Source organism: Perognathus longimembris, chromosome 14 (genome assembly GCF_023159225.1).
Source record: "Perognathus longimembris pacificus isolate PPM17 chromosome 14, ASM2315922v1, whole genome shotgun sequence".
Taxonomy (NCBI): domain Eukaryota; kingdom Metazoa; phylum Chordata; class Mammalia; order Rodentia; family Heteromyidae; genus Perognathus; species Perognathus longimembris.
This window is the reverse complement of record NC_063174.1, coordinates 20,782,365-20,799,712: the sequence shown is the minus strand read 5'-3', so window position 1 is coordinate 20,799,712 and position 17,348 is coordinate 20,782,365. Positions and strand designations below refer to the sequence as shown.

The 17,348-nt window shown below is 39.5% G+C and overlaps 1 protein-coding gene and 1 long non-coding RNA gene across 4 annotated transcripts in view; one reads left to right on the top strand and one right to left on the bottom strand.

Moving 5' to 3' along the window:
• The first annotated feature begins 136 nt into the window (after positions 1–136).
• Positions 137–479, top strand: LOC125363211. Its single transcript, XR_007213191.1, has 2 exons — positions 137–167; positions 255–479. It is a non-coding gene; the product is annotated as an uncharacterized LOC125363211 (long non-coding RNA).
• A 3,903-nt stretch (positions 480–4,382) lies between these two features.
• Klhdc1 (kelch domain containing 1) overlaps positions 4,383–17,348 on the bottom strand; it is a 51,065-nt gene continuing 38,099 nt past the window's right edge. For all 3 annotated transcript variants that reach the window (XM_048362284.1, XM_048362285.1, XM_048362286.1), the window contains exons 11-13: positions 16,059–16,143; positions 11,922–11,974; positions 4,383–5,794 (exon numbers count right to left, since the gene is read on the bottom strand). In XM_048362284.1, coding sequence (XP_048218241.1) covers positions 5,626–5,794; positions 11,922–11,974; positions 16,059–16,143 — 307 coding nt within the window. In that variant the 3' untranslated portion in view covers positions 4,383–5,625. The remainder of the gene's footprint in view (positions 5,795–11,921; positions 11,975–16,058; positions 16,144–17,348) is intronic.

The window sequence follows — 17,348 nt, the reverse complement described above, 5'->3', positions numbered from 1 at the left end:
TTGGGATAGTTAGATCTTCCCCCCAAATTGGTTGTCTTTCCTGCTTTCGGGGACATCGCCCGAAAGGAGTCTGTTAATGTATCGAGATCGCCGGCTGCTGTGTCTCAGGCCTCGCCGGCGGGCCTCGACCTCGGAGGCGGAGCCCTTCTCGCCGCTGACTCGCCAGGGTTCGGATTTTTGTTGTTTTTCTTGGCGAATTGGATGAATTCTGGAAGGCGCATCCTGTCCACACATTTTGTTTTGTATCGTTTCAGAAAAATAAATTGCGGATTTCAACCTGATTATCTTTTGATTCTTAGCCTGTAAACGAGGGCTGGTGTAGAAAGCGGCTTGAATCCCTGATCTAAAGCTGCCTTCCCAGTATCGGGTTCCTGATTGGCGGGCGGGAGGACTTGCTGCGTCATCTTTTCATCTCCCCATATTCACCCTACGCAAGTGGTTCATCGAACAACAAATAAAGACTGTCCTCGCTATAAATGTCACAGACTGAAAGTCCTTTAGCCGCAGGACTATTTTAGTATTTATTTTAGTTCGGAGAGGAAAGGATTCATTTAAGCCTCCAGCAAGGAAACATCAGCCACTATTGAAAACTTCCTTACTATCCACCCTGCGTGCACACTTGAACACCTGCAGGCCAGAATTGTTATATTGTGCTTAAATCGTGTAACTCTTGCCTTACAAATTGGCTCACTTCTTAGAATCCAAAACTATTCTCATAATGCACTGTAAGACACCCACACATACCCCACCCCCACCTCCCACATAGGGCCTGGGGATGTGGCCTAGTGGCAACAATTCCCCAGCACCAACCACATATATAGAAAACGGCCAGAAATGGCGCTGTGGTTCAAGTGGCAGAGTGCGAGCCTTGAGCAAAAAGAAGGCAGGGACAGTGCTCAGGCCCTGAGTTCAAGGCCCAGGACTGGCAAAAAAAAAAAAAGACCCCACATACCCTGGCCATGACCTCAGGATGGCCTTGGCTCCTTCAATCTGCACTGGCATTCTCTCAGTTCTCCACACACTTTACCATGCTTAGAAACAGTACTTGTCCCAGTCCCCAGAAGCTTGACTTACCCAGGGAAACTTGCAGGATACCCCAGGCCACTATTAGTTCCCCTGTCAGACACTTCCCGTCTTCTATAATTTTTCTTTTGCTCTTAAATCATAGAAGCTATCATGGATTCTCTGGATTTGTTGTTGATTTACAATGCTAGATAGTAAGCTGGGGGTGGGGGCGATATCTAACCAGCGATGCTTGTTGCTTCAAGCATGTTCCTCTGGATAAAGCTAACTGTTTTTTTTAATAAAATCAAAGTATTCCTCTTTGAACCAGGTCATTGCTTAATTCCTGTGGAATTATAATAATGATTACTAAAAACTCTTAAAAATTTACATTACAATCTATCCTCAGGATGCTAGAGGGCCAAGCTTCTAGAGGACTGAATTCAGTCCCAGAAGTGTTCTGGGTACAGCACCAATTTTACCTAGAGTTGGATGTGTACAGATGCTCTTCAGTTTTGATGGTTACATCCCAATAAATATCCCAAAGTTGAAATTATAAATCAATTGTAAATCCTTTGTACAACTATTTAGAAAATGTTGTAAATCAGAAATGTATTGAATACAGCTAAGCTACTTAACACGATAGTGGCACAGTAAACCCAGTTGCCCTTAGGACGATTTGACTGGCTGGTAGCCACCGCTAGCTGTCACTGCCTAACATTACAAGAGTGCAGCCCAAGAAGAGACCAAAACTAAACATTTGACATATAGTTTCTATTGAATGCATGTTGCTTTTGTGCCATCATAAAATAATCACTAAGTGGAACTAGTGTAAGTCAGGTAGCATGTGTGTGTATATCTGTGTATATGTACCATTTAATAAACCACTATAATGGTGACTGATATGGCTAATTGCTATTCATGTGTCAAACTATACTACGAATCAAGGTTTTGAAACACACTGATCAGTTGTACTACATAAGCTGAGTTCCACATGTGAAAATGTCACAAGTTCTGTGGATACATAGAATCTTTTCAAGGTTCCTTATGAAACTTTCTTTTTTTACTATAGACAGACATATGTCACTTAATAATGAGAATATGCTTTAAAAGATCAAGTGATTTGGAACTATCTGAATATCATACAGTGTAGTTATACAAACTAAGATGGCAATACCTTATAGAACCACTGTTGTTGTTTGTCATCTTCTGACAACTTGTCTTCACACATGTCAATCAAAACAATATATAAATTGAATGCAGAAAATAAAAGAATCTAGCTGTCTTCACGTGTAGTACTACAAAGCTATGATCTCATCACTCAGGAAGCTGCAGAAAAATACTGAGTTCCAGTCAGCCTGGGCTACTTTTCAACAGACCAAAGGGAAAGAAAGGGAAGGAAGGAAGGAAGGAAGGAGAGCGAGGAAGGAAGAAAAGGAAGATAGGAGTCCTGGTTCAAATGGTAGAGTGCCTGTCTAGCAAGCATGAAATACTGAGTTCAATCCCAGTACTTCCCCTCAAAATCTGTCATCTCTTAAGATTTGTAAAAATGTAAAACAGTGTCACTCCTGTTGCCAATGGCTCATGCCTGTAATCCTAACTATTCAGGAGACTGAGATGTAAGGATCTCAGTTCAAAACTAGCTAGAACATGAGACTTTAAACACCAAAAGGTTGCAAATGGAGCTGTGGCTCAAGTGGTAGAGCATTACCCTTGAGCAAAACAAAGCTCTGAGACAGCGCCCAGATACTGAGTTCCAGCCCCAATAGCAATGCACACACAAAAACAATAAAATGAAGAAATATGATGAACGGTACTATGCTCACACATTTGAAAACCTATAAGACATAGATCCATCTTTTGAAACACATTAAAAAAGAATATCTAGGCCTTTTAAAAGTTCATTTTTGAGCCAGGTACTGGTGGTGGTTCATGTCTATATTTCTAGCTACTAAGACGACTGAGGATCTGAGGATCACAGTTTGAAGCTATCCCAGGGAAGAAAGTCTTTAAGACTCTTATGTCCACTAAACTACAAAAAAAAAAAAAAAAAAAAAAGCTGGAAGTGGTGCTGTGGCTCAAATGATAGAATACAGTGCTAGCCTTGAGCAAAGAGGTCAAGGACAGAGTCCAGGCCCTGACTTCAGTCCCCAGGACTGGCATGAGTGCCTTCATATGTAACACTAACCCCTCCTGTAACCCCTCTGTACATTACTTTGACAATAAAAACAAAAGTTGTTTTTTTTAAAAGCTATCTCAGGATGTATTATTTTTTTTATTTCATAGTAGTGTTTGGACTCAGGCCTGAAGCTTACTAGGGCTCTGCTACTTAAATTAAACCTTCATTACTTTTTGCTTTAATTTTCAGACTAAGACCAGACTTAGAAAGCAATCCCCATCCCAAGTATCCGGGATCATAGGCATGCGTCACCACTCCTAGCCAATGACACGTGATTATTTGAAGCAGCATAGCACATTCAGTCAAATAATAGCACTAGGGTCTCAAGAGGAAGGAAGGAAGGGAGGGAGGAAGGGAAGGGAGGGAGGGAGGGAGGGAGGGAGGGAGGGAGGGAGGGAGGGAGGGAGGGAGGGAGGGAGGGAGGAAGGAAGGAAGGAAGGAAGGAAGGAAGGAAGGAAGGAAGGAAGGAAGGAAGGAAGGAAGGGAGGGAGGGAGGGAGGGAGGAAGGAAGGGAGGAAGGAAGGGAGGAAGGAAGGAAAAGCATTGGTTTTATGTGCTATAGATGATATATGGAATTTCATTCTCTTAAAGCCCAAATGAGTGTGTGTTTTGAGGGGACCAATCCAGCTTTTGTTCCAAATGAACTATTTAAAAACAGGCACTTTTGGGTTGGAGGCATGGTTCAGTTGGTAGAGCGCTAGCCAGTGCGTGAAAGCAGCAAGAACCAAGTTCCAATGCAGTACCAAGCTCAAACCTAAAAAAAAAAAAAGAAAAAAGAAAAAGGAGAAAGAAAAACAGGCACTTTATAAGGGGCTGAGAAGGTATTCACATAATGCATTTAAAAGATGTTTGTTCAAAAGAAAAGTTTGTTCAGTTAGTGTTGTCCATCACTATACAATTATGTTCTTTTGTTTTGCTTTAAAACAGGGTCTACCTACACATCCCAGGCTGGCTTGAAATGATTAGGTCACCTTACTAGCCTCCAACTTGACATTCACCAGGGACAGGCTCCAATGAGGTTTGGATATATTTTTGCTCTGAATATAAAAGTTGCTTTTAAAGTTGATCATAGTAAGATAATTTCTTCTAAGATTGCATTAGTTGTGAAATACACTCTGTAAATCAGTTACAAAGACTGAAAATAGAAAAAAAATCAAAATTCACATTTAACTTTTTTGTAATCAACTCTAATGATTGGTTCACAGTGACAAAACTATGAAACAGTAATTGTGTATTCCTTGTACAATAAATAAAATATAAACACAAAATATTTAAATACATAAATAGAAGCTTTACACATCCAAAATACAGTACATATATAAAAGATATCTCTGAAATTTGATGAAGTACTACAAACTACATTTGTCACTATAAATTATATATGTGTAGAAATTCATTTTATAGCATTTTATATTTTAGAGATAATTTGCATGGTGATAGAATGGAAAGTAATTTCATATACCAAGGTTTTTAGTAATCAATCATAGTTAATAAGCCAATGAAAGTACATGACTACAATAATATGATGAAAAACATCTCAAGAAGTTTCATCTTGAAAAGTATATAGTTTTCATTTCTGGATAGGCGACAATACTGAAGACACAAGGGGAGATATTTGAGTTTGAACATGTTGGTGTCTTGAACATCAGATCTACAGAGCATCACCCCAATGAAATGTTTACACAATGACTTTAGAAGCACTCTTCGAGACAAAATATTTTAATACGTCTCAGAACTTTACACCAAATCTTAATATCCCAGCCTGTGTGATAAATAAGTCTCCAGTTTATATGCTTAAAAACATGGTCTTTACATACCTATACCTGGATAAACTAATATTAGAGGGGTAATGGAGACGAAATTGATGTTTCCCCTGCTGAAGTAAAGATAAGGTGAGCACGATGCCTAAGAATACTTTACTTGGTAAATGCCAGAAGAGACAGAATTCAATACTGAACACTAGATTGGCACTGGCCTGTTGTATCATTTGGGGATAGCTGTGTTAGTTTTAGTTTTTACACTGTTCTTTAATATCAATCATTTAAGAAGACATTTAGGTATAATTTTAGTGTAATAAGAAAGTTTATTCTCTTTGAAAGTTGGTATCTGCAGTTACGTTGGGAGACTTCTGAGGCCCTTAATTTCTCAAAATCTTTCCAGTAAAGAGTACACATTGAGTTAAATTGTTAAAATTGTACTTACTTTGAGAAAGATTAGTTGGTAAGAAAGTCAGCTTGCAAATGTAAATATAAATTAATGGGTACTCAAGTCTTATTCCCATACATCCCATGCCATAGAATCAATTTAACAGAATGCTTTTGTTTCAAAGTTTATCCTTTAAGTAAAGCCTGTAATTAGGGGAGGGTGGTAAATGTACAGTCTGACTAAATGTTTAAACACATTAGACATATAGCAAATATAACAATTCAGTTGGAACTGATCCACTAATGCTTATTTTCTGTTTCTTCTTTTTGAATTCTTTGCTCTTCTCTGTGATTAGCTGCAGTCCAAAAGGTTATTTTTTTGAGAACTTGTTGCAGAAGTTTAGGAGGTAATAAAGATATTTGACTCTTTAAAATGACAGCATTTTTACCAATGCAGTCAAGGCATGACCTGGAAATAAAACATAAAAGAATTATTAGTTTTTGAACCCAAAGTTATAATATAAAATATTTACAGTTAAGGATCAAAATCAGGGCCTACTTATAAAAAACTTCACACCACAATGTATGTCCTTTGTATTAGAACATAAGATTTGTTTTCTAGAGCAAAACAGTTTTATGCGTGTGCATGTTGGTACTGAGGCTTGACCTCAGGGCCACACACTCTAGCTTGGCTTTTTTGATGTTCAACACTGGTGGCTCTACCAATTGAGCTACACCTCCACTCTCTATTTTTGCTGGTTGGTTGGAGATAAGAGTCTCATGGACTTTCCTGGCCAAGCTGGATTCAAACCACAATCCTCAGATCTCAGGCTCCTGAGAAGCTAGGATTACAGGAGTGAGCCACCGGTGCCAGGCTAATCATGAATTTTACTGCACAGAGACTCTACCTGACCAAAATCCAACTGAAACAGAAAATACAACTTACCACACAGAATATTTTTAATTAAAAAGATTCAGACTTCAGTAGAAAGATGAGACGTGAGGAAAGAATAGAAAGAAGTGATAGACAGGATCAATGCAGGTATGATATTTGCATGTATGGAAACATGGTGAATCCCATTAACTTACACAATTAACATGTGGACATAGCTATAATTAAAAATAAAATACATTTCTGATTTTCTGAAAAAAAGATTCAGAGTTAACTTTTTTTGTGGTATTGGGGTATTCAACTCTTGGCCTTATGCTTACTAGCCTAGCAATTTACTGTTTGAGCTATATCCCAGTTCTTTTTGCTTTTAGTTATTTTCAGATATAATCTCACACTTTTGTTCAGGCCAGTTTCACCTGAATCCTCCTATCTCTGCCTTTCAAATAGATGGCAGGTAAAAAAAATAGCTAGGGTTACAGGTGTGACCATCTAGTTATATAATTCCATCTGTCCTTCCTTTCCTTCCCTTCCTTCCTTCCTTCCTTCCTTCCTTCCTTCCTTCCTTCCTTCCTTCCTTCCTTCCTTCCTTCCTTCCTCCCTTCCTTTCTTCCCTTCCTTCTTTCCTTCCCTGCCTCACCCCCCACCCCCCACATAGGATGGAACCAAGGGCCTTGCACATGTAAGGCAAGTGCTTTACTAGTGAAGACACATTCCAGTTAGGTACAAAGCAGATTAGTTTGCAGAAGATAAATTTCCACAAATCCTTTATTTAGCCCAATATCTATTTATCCTTCTCTGACAATGGTCTTTTTTCTTCCATTGTCTTAAGATGAAGTATGTGATAATTATTTTTCTCCCAAGTAACCTGTCTGCCCCAAATTCCTTCCATAAATGCCTGCACTGCAGTTCTTCATATGACTGAAATTGACTCCGAAAGAGCAGGTCAAAAGTGAGGAATGAAAGAGCAATACAAAAAAAGTCATTAAAACACAACTTGAGCTTGTAATCTTCTGGGCCCTTTGATTTCACTAGAGAGTAGTACCTTCCAAATACAATTCCCTTCTTTTTTTTTTTTTTTTTTTTTGTCCTGTTGTGGGGCTTGAACTCAGGGCCTGGGCTCTCTCTGTGCTCAACACTGCTAGCGCTCTACCACCTGAGCCACAGCTCCACTTCTGGCTTTTTCTCTTTATGTGATACTGAGGAATCAAACCCAGGACTTCATGCATGCTAGGCAAGCACTCTACCACTAAGCCACATCCCCAGCCCCTACAATTCCCTTCTTATGCTACTTTTATATTATATCCATATTGTATAAATTTTCTTGATAAATGCATATAATTTAAAAAATCTGAATAAATAACAGCTCTTTCTTCAAAAGAAATATATCCATGATGGGCATAATCCCAACGTCTACAGATCATATGTAAGCTGAGAATATGAATTGCACCCTCTTCATCTTTGTTTTCTCTCAGTAAGTGTGTCAACACAGTAAGTGCTGAATGTCTTCTTACACTTTAAAACAAAATAAAATCAAATGGTCAAGTTTTGATGTGTCAAAATGTGCTCATCGCACAGAGAGCACTGAGGTGTGTAGGCATGGAGACGCTGTGGCTGCCCTCAGTCCCAGCCTCAACACAAGCCCATCTGACGGGCTGCCATCTCACCTTCTCACGTTTCTGCAAGGTTCATCTTCCTCCTCAGTGCCTGCTTCCCCTCCTCTCCCAAACGTCTCCTTTGTGCTGGGCAAGTGCTTAGCACACAACTGGAATAACACCTGTGTAATCTATGCAAACTTGCGCTGACTCTCACTTTCCGTCTTTGTTGTAATTAAAATCTATAAAAATTGCTGCTTTGTTTATTTTCGGGGCTCCAGGTGGACTCCAGGACATGTGCACGACAGGTACTCTAACACTTGAGCTATGTCCACAGGCCTCTGGGTTTTTGTTTTGTTTTTGCGACAGGGTTTCTTTGCTGTTCTTACCTGGGCTAGCCATGGATGCTTGAGTCTCCTGCCTTGACCTCTGGAGCACCTGGGATAACGGGGACCATGCCACCATGCTGAGCTTGCTCATTTCACTTCAGGTTTTCTCATCTACTACTAATCACTCATTCTCCCTCATAATGGAAGGCTTTGACCCTGGCTAACCACAATCTGTCTTATGACTGATTTTACTATCTGTGTTGAAACCTTTTTCATTTTTTTATGACTTTCACCCATGTCAATTCTACCTCCAAAAACTTCCATACCCTCATCATGAGCTAGAATCCTTTTATACTTTTACTTTCTTTTCTTCTTTCTTTCTTTTTTTTTTTTTTTTTTTTTCTGGTCCTGGGGCTCTAACTCGGGCCTGGGCGCTGTCCCTTGTGCTCAAGGCTAGCACTCTACCACTTCAGCCACAGTGCCATTCCCAGCTTTTTCTGTGATTAATTAGATATAACAGTTTCTTCGGCTTTCTTACTTGGGGTTGGCTTCAAACCTTAATCCTTATATCTCAGCCTCCTGAGTAGGATTACAGGCATGAGAAGTACTTTATATTCCTATACTCCCTAATTCCTCCCTCCAACTCTGTGTGTGTGTGTGTGTGTGTGTGTACTAGGGCATACTAGGGCTTTAACTCAGCCTTACACTTTTACTTGGCTTTCTTGCTGTATCATTTAGCCAGACCTCTAGCTCAGCTTTTTGTAAGTTAATTGGAAATGAGATTCTTGACTCTGCCCAGACTGGCATCAAACTGTTCCCTTCCAGACGTCACCCTCCTGACTGGCTAGCACTAAAAGGCATGGGCCACAGGCACCCAGTCCACCACCCTTTCTTTCTTTCTTTCTTTCTTTCTTTCTTTCTTTCTTTCTTTCTTTCTTTCTTTCTTTCTTTCTTTCTTCCTTCCTTTCTTCCTTCCTTTTTTTTTTAATATTTTCTCTATTAAACTCTCAGCTGGCCTCAAATTCAGTCCTTCTATCCAGTCTCCCAGATGCTCAGAGTAGAGCTGTGCACCAGCACACTTGACTCCCTTACTTTGAGGGCTCTTCTATTTCTCCAAATTGTAAGACTTCTGCAGTTTCACCTAACTTTCCTATCCAGCCTAGCGTACCTGCTCACCAATTCTTTTGCCAGCAGCCTGAATCCCTTTCCACTGTTTCTGTTATACCCCCCTGGCCAAAGTCCAGCTATGGGTAAATTCAGTTAATTAGCTCTCTCTACTTTGCACAGACAGCCTAGAGTTGCTGAAGAAAATCATGCTTCTGCAGACACAGTGCTCCCGAGTATTAATTACATTCTATGTCAGCTGAGCACCTCTATGTTGTATATCCCTGGTCAGCATCTTCTTTTGGCCATCTCAGGAATTCTTTCAAATCTTTTTTTTTTTTTTGGCCAGTCCTGGGGCCTTGGACTCAGGGCCTGAGCACTGTCCCTGGCTTCTTCCCGCTCAAGGCTAGCACTCTGCCACTTGAGCCACAGCGCCGCTTCTGGCCGTTTTCTGTATATGTGGTGCTGGGGAATCGAACCTAGGGCCTCATGTATCCGAGGCAGGCACTCTTGCCACTAGGCTATATCCCCAGCCCTATTTCAAATCTTTATCCCTCTTTTTTTTTTTTGGCCAGTCCTGGGCCTTGGACTCAGGGCTTGAGCACTGTCCCTGGCTTCTTCCCGCTCAAGGCTAGCACTCCGCCACTTGAGCCACAGTGCCGCTTCTGGCCGTTTTCTGTATATGTGGTGCTGGGGAATCGAACCTAGGGCCTCGTGTATCCGAGGCAGGCATTCTTGCCACTAGGCTATATCCCCAGCTCCTCTTTATCCCTCTTTTAAAGCTTATATCATACCTACCTTTTTCCTGATTCGATGACTTTACTGCCAACTAAAACTTTCTTGATGCTCTATTCCAACCAATATTTTTTTCATCTTTAGATCCTTGCTTTCTTTTCTAATTGATTGATTGATTGATTATATTTTTGTGGTGCGGACCCTTGAACAGGCTAGATGAATGCTTTATCACTGAGCTATACCCCCAGCCTTCTACTATTTTAAAATAAAAGTATTCTCCTTTCAGTCAAGGACTGATTTGACTGCTAAAATTTACCTCCTCATGACTGTCATTTTTCCTTCACCATCTTCTGTTTCCAACAACTTACTCCCTATTGGCTTCTTCCCATCAGCATGTAAACAAATATACTCCTCCTTCCTTGGCCATGCCTTTTCCTCTCATAGCACAGTGCCTTCCCATGTGGACACTCAAGTATTTCTTAATCCTTGTATATGAAGAATAGCAATCTAGTTAGGGAGAGTAGTTATGTTCATAGTGAAAGTTGAGTCACAATACAAATCATTATAAGTCATTATAGCAGTGGTTTCCAAACTTGTCTGTACATTAGAACTAAATTGAAATATTTCAAAAACTCTAAAATCCAGGTCATATCTAATACCAATTAAACAACAATCCTTGGGGATAGAAGACAGACATCAATACTTTTTTAAGATTCCAATGAGATTCTAACATGCAGACAAATTTGTGAACTAACACACTTTACAAGGAGTAGTTAAAAAAGATTTCAGGGCAGTCTAATTTGAGCCAGTTTAATAGTTTTCAAATGATTCAAGTTGTAGAAAATTTGGAAGCTGTATACTCCTAGAAATATAGCATGCTATCCGCATTGCTCTCCCTCAAATGCCTTCATCTATGTTACTCTCATTGCATAAATACACCTCCTCACTGGGCAAATTCTACTTGTCTCAAATCCCTCTTTGCAAACCTCCTAGGTAGAAAACAGGGACTTTCCCCACAGTGCTCTCACTAAATATTGAAACTTCGTATTTCTTTTTTTCCTTTTCCTTTTTTTTAAATTAAAGACAGTCTTGTTATATAGTCCAAGCTTGTCTGGAATGTTTAATCCTCCTGCCTCAGCCTCCCAAATTCTAGGATTACACCCACTGTCCACATAATTAGTTGTGTATAATCCTTTTAGAGCAAAAGTATATGAGACAAGATACTATATGTCACACCAGCTTTAAGTAACAGCTATGGGGCTACAAGATAAAAAGCCAACAATTATTCTGCATTATCCTAGCGCTCAGAAAGCTGAGAAGAAAGATTTGAGTTCAAGGCCAGCCTGGGACTAAGTATGTACTAAGTTCCAGGTGAGCCTCTGCTATATATAACAAGAGTCTCAAAAGAAATTTGACATTTGACAAGAGAAGAGAGGAGGGAAAGGGGTTAAGGAAGTAATATAGATGGGATGAGTTTGATCAAAGTACATTATATGCATGTTGTAAATATCACATTGGAGCTTCTTTATAGAATTAATTTATACTAATAAAATTGCTAAATATACTAAGTATGTATAACTACACATAAATACACATATTATAAATAACATACATATTGTATACATTCTGAGATCCAAAACTTCAAATATTAAAAAGTCAGGTTTAAAATGTTTAATATTACCAGGTAAACTAAAAGCAGTTTGACAAAACAAAAATGTGATTTTATTGTATATTTTCATTTTGAAAAATCATAATATGTGGTTCACCATTACAAATTTGACTGTACTCTTAAGAAGATATTAACATTGTCTTGAATTCAAGTCATAAAAAAGTAACTCCTTCCATAAAAAGGGAAGAAGTTATTCTACATTCATAGATTATATATATATATATATATATATATATATATATATATATATATATATATATCAATACTTTACTTACCTGAGTAGTGAATAAGGCTGTGTTTGGAAGATCAATAAATCATTACAATGACCCTAATAAACAAAGAAGGACTTATAAGGGATTTTGATCAAAATAACAGTGCATTAGTAGATCTTTTTCAATTTTATAAATGTAAAAGAAAATGTAATTGAGCAAAAAATATCTCTCTTGCTGGTAACACAAATGTATACATACACACACAATCAGAAGCATACATATATACATATAACTGCTACCCTCAAACTTTGGTTACTAAATTTCAGTGAACAAATTTTACATAATAGTCCACATAACAGTAAATATAAAAATCAGAAATAGGGGCTGGGAATATGGCCTAGTGGCAAGAGTGCTTGCCTTGTATACATGAAGCGCTGGGTTCAATTCCCCAGCACCACATATATAGAAAAAAGCCAGGAGTGGCGCTGCGGCTCAAGTGGCAGAGTGCTAGCCTTGAGCAAAAAAAAGAAGCTAGGGACAGTGCTCAGGCCCTGAATCCAAGGCCTAGGACTGGCCAAAAAAAAAAAAAAAAAAAAAAAAAAAAATCAGAAATAAATTGCTTTAGAATAGTGAGTTAAAATGATAATGGTAGTGGGTGCTGGTGACTCAGAAGGTTGAGATCTGAGAATTACAGTTTGAAGCTAACCAGGGCAAGAAATCCGTGAGACTCCAATTAACCACCAAAACAGCTAGCAGTGGCTCAAGTGGCAGAGCTATAGGGTCCTTGAGCTATTTTACTCAAGGACAGTATCCAGGCCCTGAGTTCAAGCTCCAGGACCAGCACACAAACAGACACACACAGACACACATGATGATAGCAGTTAGCACACTTTTTTAAAGAACCATTTCTGCAAATGTCTTCTTTTAGTATCTCTTTGTTCTGTCTCTCTTTTCAAGGTGGTTCCTATTGATGTGCTTGGGATCCAAGTTAGGGTCTTGAAGGGTCTGAGACATGCCAGACAAACCTCAACCACCAAACCATACTGCAGCCTGTTCCCTCTGAATTATTTCTGTCTTCATCTTTTTTTTGTTGTTGGTGGTGGTGGTGGTCCTGGGGCTTGAACTCAGGGCCTGGATGCTGTCCCTAGGCCGCTTTATGCTCAAGGCTAGCATTCTAACACTTGGGCCACAGCTCCACTTCTGGCTTTTTTCTGGTTAACTGGAGATAAAAGTCTCATGGAGGGGCTGGGAATATGGCCTAGTGGCAAGAGTGTTTGCCTCCTACACATGAAGCTCCCGGTTCCATTCCCAGCACCACATATATGTAAAACGGCCAGAAGGGGCGCTGTGGCTCAGGTGGCAGAGTGCTAGCCTTGAGCGGGAAGAAGCCAGGGACTGTGCTCAGGCCCTGAATCCAAGGCCCAGGACTGGCCAAAAAAAAACAAAAACAAAAACAAAAAAAGTCTCATGGACTCACTAATAATTTTTAATCAGAATTACTAGTTTAGGAGCTGGGAATATGGTCTAGTGGTAAAGTGCTTGTATCTTATACATGAAGCCCTGGGTTCCATTCCTCAGCACCACATATATAGAAAAAGCCCGAAGTGGTGCTGTGGCTCAAGTGGTAGAGTGCTAGCCTTGAGCAAAAAGAAGCCAGGGACAGTGCCCAGGCCCTGAGCTCAAGCCCCAGGACTGGAAAAAAAAAAAGAATTACTAGTTTAATGACAAACTTTTTGTTCTAAATAAAGATTTCTTTTTGGTTTATATTGTTTTGATATAGAGTTTCACTGTGTAGCCCAGGCTGATTGGGAACTCACAATGCTCCTACCTCAACTTCTTGAGTAAGAGCTGGAATTATAGCAGTGTACCACCACCATACCCAATGCCTAAATAAAAATTTCCAAGAAAGAGAAGACAAACCATGAAAGCAAACTATGTTTGTTTGTTTTTATTGTTCTTTTTGGTAGTGCTGTTGCATGGTGCATGCTAGACAAAAAAGAATGCTATTTAAATGCAAGTTGTGGTCTTAAGCTTTTAGTGACACACTAAACCCTCAACTAACAAAAGCTCTATAACTCTCAATAAACACAACATTTTTCTGTATGCTGGTAGTGGGGCTTGAATTCAAAGCTTTGAGCTCTTGCTTGGCTCATTTGCTCACTCTACCCCTTGAGACACACCTCCACTTCTGGATTTTTGCTGGTTAGTTGGGAGTCTTTCAGATTTATCTGCCCAGAATGACTTTGAACCATAATCCTCAGCTCTCATCCTCCTGAGTAGTAAGAATTACAGATATGAGCCACTAGTGCCCAACCATTATATGCACAACATTTAAGTTGGTGGCAACAGCAGTTTAAATTCCCTGGAGAAGAAAGACTTTTTTCTTTTCTTTTTCTTTTTTCTGAATCACCTGTACCTGGACATGACAGAGACATTTGCCTTCTCGGCTGGATTCTGGCCTGTGCGCTGCCCCTGACTACTCAAGACTCCTGCTGTTCTTAAGTATCTTATACAAACCAGAATCTTCAGTCTTAAACTTCTATATTGCATGATATATGACCTATGAATGTGGCCAGCCTACTCTGAATTTCCCAGGGACAGCAGCATAGAAACAATAGTCTCGGGGCTGGGAATATGGCCTAGTGGCAAGAGTGCTTGCCTCGCATACAAGAAGCCCTGGGTTTGATTCCCCAGCACCACATATACAGAAAACGGCCAGAAGGGGCGTTGTGGCTCAAGTGGCAGAGTACTAGCCTTGAGCAAAAAGAAGCCAGGGACAGTGCTGAGTCCAAGCTCAGGACTGGCCAAAAAAAAAAAAAAAAAAAAAAGAATAGTCTCCAAATGCTACTCATGTATTCCTTTGGGTTTACTTTGATCACATTTTAAAAGTAGAATACTTTATGTTTCTAATGTAAACTGTACATGAAGCAGATGCAAAGATACATAAAATAAAATAAATAAATTTTGGGCTGGGAATATGGCCTAGTGGCAAGAGTGCTTGCCTTGTATACAAGAAGCCCAGGGCTCGATTCCCCAGCACCACATATATAGAAAACGGCCAGAAGTGGCGCTGTGGCTCAAGTGGCAGAGTGCTAGCCTTGAGCAAAAAGAAGCCAGGGACAGTGCTCAGGCCCAGGACTGGAAAAAAATAAAAAATATAAATAAATAAATAAATAAATAAATAAATAAATTTTAATCAGGGCCTGGAATGTGGCTTAGTGGTAGAGTGCTTGCCTAGCATGCATGAAGCCCTGGGTTCAATTTCTCACTACCACATAAACAGAAAAAGCCGGAAGTGGCACTGTGGCTCAAGTGGTAGAGCACTAGCCTTGAGCAAAAGAAGCCCAAGGACAGTGACCAGGCCTTGAGCCCCAGGACTGGCCCCAGGACTGGCAAAATCAAAAACAGATCAAACAAACAAAAAACAAAATTCTTAAAACATTTCAACAAAATAATTTCCTCTTGAAGAGAAAAGCTAGTGGGTAAGATTCAGAAGGAATAGAGAGACAGCTTTAACAGGATGGGTGGTGTCCTAGGTCCAACCTTGGTAAATCTCAGGGAATTTGTTATTACATTAAGCATATATCTAGGTATTCTTTTTATACATCAAGTATTATTACTTTAACTCAATAAAATTATGAACATTTACGCTATAATAAGGTTAAAGAGAAAAGAAGAGAAAAAGTCATTTTTGAAAGCGCTAATTTTTAAAAGCAATAATAATTGGCTAATGGATAGGCCTAGCTGGGCATCAGCAGCTCTCACCTGTGATCCTGGCTACTCAGGAGGCTGAGATCTGAGGATCAAGGTTTGAAGTCAGCATGGACAGGAAAGTCCGTGAGACTCATCTCCAACTGATCACCAAAAAGTTAATTGTGGAGTTCAAATGGTAGAGTGCTACTTTTGAGCATTGAACAAAAAAATTCAGAGACAGCACTCAGACCTTGAGTTCAAGCCCCAGGACTGGCACTGGCACGTGCACACACATACGCACACACAAAATCAGTAGGCCTATTTTGATGTATAAATCTGAGAATTCCTAAAATATATCACAAAAGCCTTTCATTCTGAAGAATATTCATTTCAGAGTACCATTTCATGTCCTTATTTTGTAGTGTTAGCAACATTATTGTTGAGTAACTATTTGCTTTAAGTAGCATAATTACGTAGAGAAAAGTACTAGATACAGGATTTTCTTACTCTGTCCAAAGAAAGTAAATCATCTTTGCTTCCACCAAATACCATTATTTCATTTTCTTTTCCCAAACAGGCTGTGTGCCATAACCTATAAGTGAAATTATAAACAGAGTGAAATGCTATGAAGGAACAAACTGTATGTGGCATATAAATCAATTTCAAACTACATACTTTAAGATTTAAATGGGGATAGATTTAAACATTTTTCTAGAGTTCATGAAATTACATCATGTCAGTTAGGGAAATGATTCCTAAAGCTCTATTATATCTCCCAACCTTTCTAATTCTTCATCTTATGCATACTATCCTTGAAATAATATAAATTAAAACGGAACTGTGCCCTCCCTCTGCTCTGCAACAGGGGACTTTGCTGGCCCTTTTTCTAGTGTATCTTCCAGGCTACTGCTCTCATTGTATTTTCCCCTTTCTTTTCTCCTCTGTCCCTCACCAATTGGCAAATTCAGTGTGGCACTCTCTTCACATTTCTATAATCAAATCACCTGTCACTCTCGGTACAGAATACCATAAGTCATTGATTTTTTTAATCTCTAATCTCCCCAGCTACATAGAGCTAACAAATAGTGCTTTTCAAATATTTTTAACCAGGGCTGGGAATATGGCCTAGTGGTAAAGTGCTCGTATCTTATACATGAAGCCCTGAGTTCGATTCCTCAGCACCACATATATAGAAAAAAGCCGGAATTGGTGCTGTGGCTCAAGTGGTAAAGTGCTAGCCTTGAGCAAAAAGAAGCCAGGGACAGTGCTCAGGCTCTTGAGTCCAGCCCCAGGACTGGCAACAAAAACAAAACAAATAAACCAATATTTTTAACCATTTAAAAGTCTTGAGGTTGGAGATTAGCTCAGTGGAAGAATGCTTGCCTAGAAAGACAAGTCTCTGAGTTCCAACATGCATGCGCATGTTGCATGTATGCACAGGCACACATACAATTACACACACCCCACATCTTAGTTGGTACATGATATTTGTGCATACTATTGGATACAATATCATCATTTGATACACGTATACAGTACAGAGTGACAAAATCAGAATAATTAGCATCTCCATCTCTTCACATATTTATCTCTCTTTTCCCACTAATCTTAATTCTTTCCTTTGCATCCATGTCAGCCAACTCTACTTCATTGCTTACCCTAAAGCAAAACCTTATATCTACCTCTGTGTTTTTATTAGTCCTTTTTTCTTATGCTTGGAAGAAAGTCATTTTCTGCAGGCCTTAAAAACAGGCTCAACCTTCAGGAAATGTTCCAAATAACCTACCCAAACTGGCT